The sequence below is a fragment of the Nanorana parkeri genome, unplaced genomic scaffold, assembly GCF_000935625.1.
Source record: "Nanorana parkeri isolate BGI_ZX_2015 unplaced genomic scaffold, ASM93562v1 scaffold320, whole genome shotgun sequence".
Taxonomy (NCBI): Eukaryota; Metazoa; Chordata; class Amphibia; order Anura; family Dicroglossidae; genus Nanorana; species Nanorana parkeri.
This window is the reverse complement of record NW_017306588.1, coordinates 439,736-450,351: the sequence shown is the minus strand read 5'-3', so window position 1 is coordinate 450,351 and position 10,616 is coordinate 439,736. Positions and strand designations below refer to the sequence as shown.

Here is a 10,616-nt window from a genome sequence, read left to right as displayed (position 1 = left end):
GGGGACGCTCCCGCTTTTTTTTTTTTTCATCTTCTGCAGACTAAAAAAAAAAAAAATTCTAATGTCACTTTGCTGCTAACGAAATTTAGTCCAATAAACAAAATTTCGACCGGACTACCGCTAACGGATTTCGTCCGAATCCCGCTACGAATTCAAATGCGGACCCGAATCCGAAAAACGAAATATAATAAATCCGAATCAAAACGAAACTAAGCTAAACAAATTTTTTGCTGGTGCACATGTCTACTCCTAAGTGCCTTTTCTGCAATGAAATGAATGATATCAGCCCTGCCCAGCTGTCCTTTGCTGAACTGCAGAATCCCTACCGCTCTCCTCAATTACACAACATAGTGCTTCGTAGTCCAGGTAAGAACTAGGAGGGCTAATTAGAGACAACACAGGAAGTGAGCACAGTTCTGAATTTCTGGCAGAATCAAAGGGTAGCAATGAGTATTCTCAACAGTTATAACAAACCTCCCCCAATGGTATATCGATCAGACCACATGGGAGGCAAACAAGTCGAGTTTGGGGAATAAATTGACAGCGCCAGTAACGTTTATCGAGATCCACCTCAGAAGACTTGCTGCTTCGCTATAGACACATGTCCTCGGCTCAACTTGTCAGCGTATGCCGGCTCCTCCTGGCGTTGCTGCTTTGCCTAGGGCAGCACAAAAGGTAAATACACCGCTGCAGACCACCTGGGCTCCCACCGCTGACGTCTATCAGTCAATAAGAGCTCGTATGTGGACGAATCTACCACCCGGGAGATCGATCGACCACCAGAAAGCGGTCAATTGTGAAGCCAAGATTGGGCGATACACTGACTTTAACTCCTTGACGCCGGCCAGAATCATAGAGCCGTGTGAAAAATTAAGTACACCCCGTGGAAACTGATGAACGTTTTCCTTGTATTTTAACAGGAAAATATTAGATTATCATCCAAACAATCAATACCGACAGATAAAAGGTGATAAGTAAGCTTTCATTCCATTATCAGAGACATCTCCTGTATGTATTCCTATTACAATGCTGATGTCAGGACAGGAGAGGAGATGCCGGGACTTTACAACTCCTTTAAACATCAGAAAATGTTCCTTTCCAATCATTTATGCAACAAAAAGATCAATAGATGTACGGATGCACCAATACCATTGTTTCCAGACCGAGTACTGATACCTTTCCTCCAATACTCGTCAATACCAATTACTGATACCTTTTTTATTAGTGTCATGTGACAGTTTTTCATAAAACAATACGGACTAGGGATGCACCGATACCAATACTAGTATCGGTACTGATACCGAGAATTTGGGCGAGTACTCGTACTCGCCCAAATGCTGCGATGCCGAGCCCGATACTTCCAGTATCAGGAAGCCAGACAGCAAGTCATTACACGCTGCCCGGCTTCCTGATAGGCCGGGAAGCTGGCTCCATGCTCTCTCATCACAAGTGACGAGGCAGCATGGAGCCGGCTTCCCGGCCAATCAGGAAGTCGGGCAGCATGTCATTAAATGCCCCCCAGCTTTCTGATTGGCCAGAAAAACGGCTTCATGCTCCCTCGTCACCTGATGATGAGGGAGCATGGAGCCGGCTTCTCGGCCAATCAGGAAGCCGGGTGCTGTGTAATGACGCGATGCCCGGCTTCCTGATTAGCCTGCTTCTCGACCAATCAGAAAGCCGGGCAGCGCGTCATTACACAGCACCCGGCTTCCTGATTGGCCAGTAAGCCGGCTCCATGCTCCCTCGTCACCAGGTGAGGAAGGAACATGAGATAAAAGGAAAAGAAAGGTGAGAAAGGAAAAAAAAAATTGTTGAAATAATATTTTAAAAATGTAAACTAATAGTAAAAAATGAAAACAATTGGGCGGAGCTAGCGGTTACAGCTAGCTCCGCCCAACTGTTTCCTATTGGCCCGGAACCTGCCAGAGTCTTCTAGCAGGTCCCAGCCAATGGATAACAACTGGGCGGACGTCACGGCCGGCTCCGCCCAGTTGTTATTGTTTAAAGAAAGATCAGCGTCCTCAGGTCATTTTGGGGATACTAATCTGTCATCTAAGCTGGCTTCGCCCTGCTGTCATCTGCAGGGCGAACGGCCGCGTCGGCTGTCACTTCGGATCAGTCGAGCTGAAGCATATGCCTTCGGCTCGGCTGAGCCGCTTGCCCGCCTTCGGCTACTGTACGGGCTATAGTTAAGGGAGACCTATGGGGTTAAGGCTTTTCCCCATAGTTCTCTTTAGGGTAACGGGAGGACACAAACTAGCGTCCTCCCGTCACCCTAGGCTCCGTATACCGCGAGCTGTACGTCCGGGCCAGGGGAGGACAATGAAAAGTAGATCAGTGAGAATCTTAGAGGACCTTCTTTTGCACATGGGGCTTTCAGTTCTGTCAAAAATATATTACATTTTTAGGCTTGGGGCAAGTTTGAGAAGTTATGACGCAGCTGTGGAACCTTCCAAAATGGTAGTCAAAAGGGTCCAGCTACAGCTCGCGGTATACGGAGCCTAGGGTGACGGGAGGACGCTAGTTTGTGTCCTCCCGTTACCCTAAGGAGAACTATGGGGAAAAGCCTTAACTCTGCTGTTGCTGCTCGCGGTATACTGAGACGCCGCAGCTGAAGCGGATCCCGACAATTGTGTGACTGACAGCTGGCTCTGCCTATCTAGAGGCAGAGCCAGCTGTACCCGCCCCCTCCCCCGACCGTTCCGCCAGTCAGCGCTGGCGGATCGGAGCGGGGAATCCAGCCCCTCCCCTGTCACTGCAGAGAGCCGTGACAGGATCGAGAAGTGAGCGAGCGCCGGTATGTGTTCGCTCACCTCCCGATCTACTGTGCCGACCTGTGACAGTCTCATTGTCACAGGTCAGCTAGAACTATGAGGTGAGTGAAAAGCACCCCCCCATAGTTCTTCTTTAATTGCCTGTACAGCAGCCCTTCGATTCAGCGGCCGAAGAGAGCCGAAGGATCAGCCGAAGCTACAGCTGGATCCTTCGCCAACAGAATAACCCCCTAAATCTATCTGCTGTCAGCCTGTAAATGTGATTCACCTGTGTTGGAAGAAGCATCCCTCTCCTTTCTTGGTCGATTCCACCACCCACCTGTGTTTTCCCACTATACTTAAATCTGCTTCTGTACATATCAGTGCGAATGCATTTCTATAGCCACTTATTATTTCCCTCTTGTTAATGGTAATGCTCCAGGTCGGTGGGCTTTTTGTTGCTATTTGTCTTTTGGTCAAGGTACCGTCTGTGTTTGTCAGCACTGGAGAACAATGCTTATTCCCTCCATCTGTCTCTATTCTATCATGCGGAACCCCCGGATTATTTTGACCCCCACCACCAGTGTTGGAAGTGCCACTGGCATCATGGCACCTAATCTGGAACACACAATTCCAAATTTTTATGGACTTTGTGGTGTACTTACTTTTTCCATGTGACAAATCTCCATTTTTTTTTGATATTTAGGTCAGGAAAATGAATACACCATATCAATTGTATGTGTCATTGTTATCTGTAGACAGTGTCTGAATGAAGATCCAATGTTTTCCTGTTCAAATATGAGGAAGGATCTCCCATAAACCGAGCCCACACTACAAATCACACAATGAATGAGCAACACTGAACTATAACCCACCACTCCGCGGTATACTGCGGTCACAGTGGTGTGCCTGGCCTGGGTAGACACTGTTTGAATGAAGATCCAATGTTTGTCTGTTCCAATATGAGGAAGGATCTCAATAAACCGAGCCCACACTTCTGAATCACACCATAAATGAGCAACACTGAACTATAACCCACCACTCTGCAGTATACTGTGATAGTGACCTACCTGGCCTGGGTGTAGGGTGACCACATGCGGGTGGGCATTAGAGAATGATGGGCAGCGGCTCCAGTCGGGGTTCACCACATTAACTCTGCTGAAAATGCTGGACTCCTCATAGGGGATGCGGGTGGGGTACAGGTGATCCGTGTCCTCGGGGGGGAAGAGGTGCCACCTTTTCCTGAAATACAATGTGTGGAGGGTTTCTATATTTATGTATTTCAGGTATTTATATATTGCAGACAATTTACATATAGTTGCACATTCACATCGGTCCCTGCCCCCGAGGAGCTTACAATCCAAGGTCCCTACAGTACTAGGATCTTACAATCTAAGGTCCCTACAGTACTAGGAGCTTACAATCTAAGGTCCCTACAGTACTAGGAGCTTACAATCTAAGGACCCTACAGTACTAGGAGCTTACAATCTAAGGACCCTACAGTACAAGGAGCTTACAATCTAAGGACCCTACAGTACTAGGAGCTTACAATCTAAGGACCCTACAGTACAAGGAGCTTACAATCTAAGGTCCCTACAGTACAAGGAGCTTACAATCTAAGGACCCTACAGTACAAGGAGCTTACAATCTAAGGACCCTACAGTACAAGGATCTTACAATCTAAGGTCCCTACAGTACAAGGAGCTTACAATCTAAGGACCCTACAGTACTAGGAGCTTACAATCTAAGGACCCTACAGTACAAGGATCTTACAATCCAAGGTCCCTACAGTACTAGGAGCTTACAATCTTAGGTCCCTACAGTACAAGGATCTTACAATCTAAGGTCCCTACAGTACAAGGAGCTTACAATCTAAGGTCCCTACAGTACTAGGAGCTTACAATCTAAGGTCCCTACAGTACAAGGAGCTTACAATCTAAGGACCCTACAGTACTAGGAGCTTACAATCTAAGGACCCTACAGTACAAGGATCTTACAATCTAAGGTCCCTACAGTACAAGGAGCTTACAATCTAAGGTCCCTACAGTACAAGGAGCTTACAATCTAAGGACCCTACAGTACAAGGAGCTTACAATCTAAGGACCCTACAGTACAAGGAGCTTACAATCTAAGGTCCCTACAGTACAAGGAGCTTACAATCTAAGGACCCTACAGTACAAGGATCTTACAATCTAAGGTCCCTACAGTACAAGGAGCTTACAATCTAAGGACCCTACAGTACAAGGAGCTTACAATCTAAGGACCCTACAGTACAAGGAGCTTACAATCTAAGGTCCCTACAGTACAAGGAGCTTACAATCTAAGGTCCCTACAGTACAAGGAGCTTACAATCTAAGGACCCTACAGTACTAGGAGCTTACAATCTAAGGACCCTACAGTACAAGGAGCTTACAATCTAAGGTCCCTACGGTACAAGGAGCTTTACAATCTAAAGTCCCTATCTCACATACCCACGAGGGCAATTTAGACAGGAGCTAATTAACCTTCCAGCATGCCTTAGGGTAGGAGGAAACCCACGTAAACTCCTTGCAGACAGTGACCTGACTGGAACTTGAACTGGGGACCCTCAGTGCTGCAAGGCAGAAGTTCTGACCCCTACGTCACTGTGCCGTCCATATTTTCTTTATTACAGACGACACTAAATAATAATACATAGATAGGAAATGTTGCATAAGAATATATTGCATTTTCATTTTAAAGACACCAGATAAAGTTTTCCAATCTTCTTTGCTATAAACTGCCTCAGTAGCGCTCCTGTGAAGGTTTTCATGTATCCAGGTCATGGTATAGCTGGTGGTAGTTGGTCACATTCATCTGGACTTGTTCTGTAATGGTGAAGATGTTGTAATTCTTAGTCTGGATAGGGGTCTGGAGGGGTCAGCTGAAAGCTGTGTGTGGATGGGGGCCTGGAGGGGTCAGCCGATAGCTGTGTGTGGATGGGGATCTGGAGGGGTCAGCCGATAGCTGTGTGTGGATGGGGATCTGGAGGGGTCAGCCGATAGCTGTGTGTGGATGGGGATCTGGAGGGGTCAGCCGATAGCTGTGTGTGGATGGGGATCTGGAGGGGTCAGCCGATAGCTGTGTGTGGATGGGGATCTGGAGGGGTCAGCCGATAGCTGTGTGTGGATGGGGATCTGGAGGGGTCAGCCGATAGCTGTGTGTGGATGGGGATCTGGAGGGGTCAGCCGATAGCTGTGTGTGGATGGGGATCTGGAGGGGTCAGCCGATAGCTGTGTGTGGATGGGGATCTGGAGGGGTCAGCCGATAGCTGTGTGTGGATGGGGATCTGGAGGGGTCAGCCGATAGCTGTGTGTGGATGGGGATCTGGAGGGGTCAGCCGATAGCTGTGTGTGGATGGGGATCTGGAGGGGTCAGCCGATAGCTGTGTGTGGATGGGGATCTGGAGGGGTCAGCCGATAGCTGTGTGTGGATGGGGATCTGGAGGGGTCAGCCGATAGCTGTGTGTGGATGGGGATCTGGAGGGGTCAGCCGATAGCTGTGTGTGGATGGGGATCTGGAGGGGTCAGCCGATAGCTGTGTGTGGATGGGGATCTGGAGGGGTCAGCCGATAGCTGTGTGTGGATGGGGATCTGGAGGGGTCAGCCGATAGCTGTGTGTGGATGGGGATCTGGAGGGGTCAGCCGATAGCTGTGTGTGGATGGGGATCTGGAGGGGTCAGCCGATAGCTGTGTGTGGATGGGGATCTGGAGGGGTCAGCCGATAGCTGTGTGTGGATGGGGATCTGGAGGGGTCAGCCGATAGCTGTGTGTGGATGGGGATCTGGAGGGGTCAGCCGATAGCTGTGTGTGGATGGGGATCTGGAGGGGTCAGCCGATAGCTGTGTGTGGATGGGGATCTGGAGGGGTCAGCCGATAGCTGTGTGTGGATGGGGATCTGGAGGGGTCAGCCGATAGCTGTGTGTGGATGGGGATCTGGAGGGGTCAGCCGATAGCTGTGTGTGGATGGGGATCTGGAGGGGTCAGCCGATAGCTGTGTGTGGATGGGGATCTGGAGGGGTCAGCCGATAGCTGTGTGTGGATGGGGATCTGGAGGGGTCAGCCGATAGCTGTGTGTGGATGGGGATCTGGAGGGGTCAGCCGATAGCTGTGTGTGGATGGGGATCTGGAGGGGTCAGCCGATAGCTGTGTGTGGATGGGGATCTGGAGGGGTCAGCCGATAGCTGTGTGTGGATGGGGATCTGGAGGGGTCAGCCGATAGCTGTGTGTGGATGGGGATCTGGAGGGGTCAGCCGATAGCTGTGTGTGGATGGGGATCTGGAGGGGTCAGCCGATAGCTGTGTGTGGATGGGGATCTGGAGGGGTCAGCCGATAGCTGTGTGTGGATGGGGATCTGGAGGGGTCAGCCGATAGCTGTGTGTGGATGGGGATCTGGAGGGGTCAGCCGATAGCTGTGTGTGGATGGGGATCTGGAGGGGTCAGCCGATAGCTGTGTGTGGATGGGGATCTGGAGGGGTCAGCCGATAGCTGTGTGTGGATGGGGATCTGGAGGGGTCAGCCGATAGCTGTGTGTGGATGGGGATCTGGAGGGGTCAGCCGATAGCTGTGTGTGGATGGGGATCTGGAGGGGTCAGCCGATAGCTGTGTGTGGATGGGGATCTGGAGGGGTCAGCCGATAGCTGTGTGTGGATGGGGATCTGGAGGGGTCAGCCGATAGCTGTGTGTGGATGGGGATCTGGAGGGGTCAGCCGATAGCTGTGTGTGGATGGGGATCTGGAGGGGTCAGCCGATAGCTGTGTGTGGATGGGGATCTGGAGGGGTCAGCCGATAGCTGTGTGTGGATGGGGATCTGGAGGGGTCAGCCGATAGCTGTGTGTGGATGGGGATCTGGAGGGGTCAGCCGATAGCTGTGTGTGGATGGGGATCTGGAGGGGTCAGCCGATAGCTGTGTGTGGATGGGGATCTGGAGGGGTCAGCCGATAGCTGTGTGTGGATGGGGATCTGGAGGGGTCAGCCGATAGCTGTGTGTGGATGGGGATCTGGAGGGGTCAGCCGATAGCTGTGTGTGGATGGGGATCTGGAGGGGTCAGCCGATAGCTGTGTGTGGATGGGGATCTGGAGGGGTCAGCCGATAGCTGTGTGTGGATGGGGATCTGGAGGGGTCAGCCGATAGCTGTGTGTGGATGGGGATCTGGAGGGGTCAGCCGATAGCTGTGTGTGGATGGGGATCTGGAGGGGTCAGCCGATAGCTGTGTGTGGATGGGGATCTGGAGGGGTCAGCCGATAGCTGTGTGTGGATGGGGATCTGGAGGGGTCAGCCGATAGCTGTGTGTGGATGGGGATCTGGAGGGGTCAGCCGATAGCTGTGTGTGGATGGGGATCTGGAGGGGTCAGCCGATAGCTGTGTGTGGATGGGGATCTGGAGGGGTCAGCCGATAGCTGTGTGTGGATGGGGATCTGGAGGGGTCAGCCGATAGCTGTGTGTGGATGGGGATCTGGAGGGGTCAGCCGATAGCTGTGTGTGGATGGGGATCTGGAGGGGTCAGCCGATAGCTGTGTGTGGATGGGGATCTGGAGGGGTCAGCCGATAGCTGTGTGTGGATGGGGATCTGGAGGGGTCAGCCGATAGCTGTGTGTGGATGGGGATCTGGAGGGGTCAGCCGATAGCTGTGTGTGGATGGGGATCTGGAGGGGTCAGCCGATAGCTGTGTGTGGATGGGGATCTGGAGGGGTCAGCCGATAGCTGTGTGTGGATGGGGATCTGGAGGGGTCAGCCGATAGCTGTGTGTGGATGGGGATCTGGAGGGGTCAGCCGATAGCTGTGTGTGGATGGGGATCTGGAGGGGTCAGCCGATAGCTGTGTGTGGATGGGGATCTGGAGGGGTCAGCCGATAGCTGTGTGTGGATGGGGATCTGGAGGGGTCAGCCGATAGCTGTGTGTGGATGGGGATCTGGAGGGGTCAGCCGATAGCTGTGTGTGGATGGGGATCTGGAGGGGTCAGCCGATAGCTGTGTGTGGATGGGGATCTGGAGGGGTCAGCCGATAGCTGTGTGTGGATGGGGATCTGGAGGGGTCAGCCGATAGCTGTGTGTGGATGGGGATCTGGAGGGGTCAGCCGATAGCTGTGTGTGGATGGGGATCTGGAGGGGTCAGCCGATAGCTGTGTGTGGATGGGGATCTGGAGGGGTCAGCCGATAGCTGTGTGTGGATGGGGATCTGGAGGGGTCAGCCGATAGCTGTGTGTGGATGGGGATCTGGAGGGGTCAGCCGATAGCTGTGTGTGGATGGGGATCTGGAGGGGTCAGCCGATAGCTGTGTGTGGATGGGGATCTGGAGGGGTCAGCCGATAGCTGTGTGTGGATGGGGATCTGGAGGGGTCAGCCGATAGCTGTGTGTGGATGGGGATCTGGAGGGGTCAGCCGATAGCTGTGTGTGGATGGGGATCTGGAGGGGTCAGCCGATAGCTGTGTGTGGATGGGGATCTGGAGGGGTCAGCCGATAGCTGTGTGTGGATGGGGATCTGGAGGGGTCAGCCGATAGCTGTGTGTGGATGGGGATCTGGAGGGGTCAGCCGATAGCTGTGTGTGGATGGGGATCTGGAGGGGTCAGCCGATAGCTGTGTGTGGATGGGGATCTGGAGGGGTCAGCCGATAGCTGTGTGTGGATGGGGATCTGGAGGGGTCAGCCGATAGCTGTGTGTGGATGGGGATCTGGAGGGGTCAGCCGATAGCTGTGTGTGGATGGGGATCTGGAGGGGTCAGCCGATAGCTGTGTGTGGATGGGGATCTGGAGGGGTCAGCCGATAGCTGTGTGTGGATGGGGATCTGGAGGGGTCAGCCGATAGCTGTGTGTGGATGGGGATCTGGAGGGGTCAGCCGATAGCTGTGTGTGGATGGGGATCTGGAGGGGTCAGCCGATAGCTGTGTGTGGATGGGGATCTGGAGGGGTCAGCCGATAGCTGTGTGTGGATGGGGATCTGGAGGGGTCAGCCGATAGCTGTGTGTGGATGGGGATCTGGAGGGGTCAGCCGATAGCTGTGTGTGGATGGGGATCTGGAGGGGTCAGCCGATAGCTGTGTGTGGATGGGGATCTGGAGGGGTCAGCCGATAGCTGTGTGTGGATGGGGATCTGGAGGGGTCAGCCGATAGCTGTGTGTGGATGGGGATCTGGAGGGGTCAGCCGATAGCTGTGTGTGGATGGGGATCTGGAGGGGTCAGCCGATAGCTGTGTGTGGATGGGGATCTGGAGGGGTCAGCCGATAGCTGTGTGTGGATGGGGATCTGGAGGGGTCAGCCGATAGCTGTGTGTGGATGGGGATCTGGAGGGGTCAGCCGATAGCTGTGTGTGGATGGGGATCTGGAGGGGTCAGCCGATAGCTGTGTGTGGATGGGGATCTGGAGGGGTCAGCCGATAGCTGTGTGTGGATGGGGATCTGGAGGGGTCAGCTGATAGCTGTGGGTGGATGGGGGTCTGGAGGGGTCAGCCGACCGTGAGCATGGGGGTCTCTATCTGACTTGCTGCAGCATCTAATGCACATTGTGAGGAGCTCTCAGTGTGCAGTGAAATCGGAGGAAGCCATTCCAGTCCGGGAGAAGAACCTGTATGAAGGGAAGTTGTATTGACAAGCACGTCCTCCGGGGGGGAAGGTAACACGTATCGCAGTTACAGCTAATAAGCCTAAACATTTCCCTCGGACACAATCCTGCAAGTTTCTATTACAGACATTTAGGTCGCTCTTGTTTGATCAATTATTTTCCCATTAGTATTCCGACGCCGAGCGTTTTGTGGAGGGAGAGCGGCGCGTGCGGCCTGTTTGCATCAATAAACTGAGAATAAAATGATAATAAATGGGCTAAGTATATCTAAGCAGCGTAGACACACCCC

At 52.7% G+C, this 10,616-nt stretch overlaps 1 protein-coding gene across 1 annotated transcript in view; it reads right to left on the bottom strand.

Moving 5' to 3' along the window:
- The window catches only part of HSPBAP1 (HSPB1 associated protein 1), an 84,118-nt gene that overhangs the window by 35,361 nt on the left and 38,141 nt on the right, over positions 1–10,616 (bottom strand). Inside the window, exon 5 of the mRNA XM_018558084.1 lies at positions 3,824–3,995. Coding sequence (XP_018413586.1) covers positions 3,824–3,995 — 172 coding nt within the window. The remainder of the gene's footprint in view (positions 1–3,823; positions 3,996–10,616) is intronic.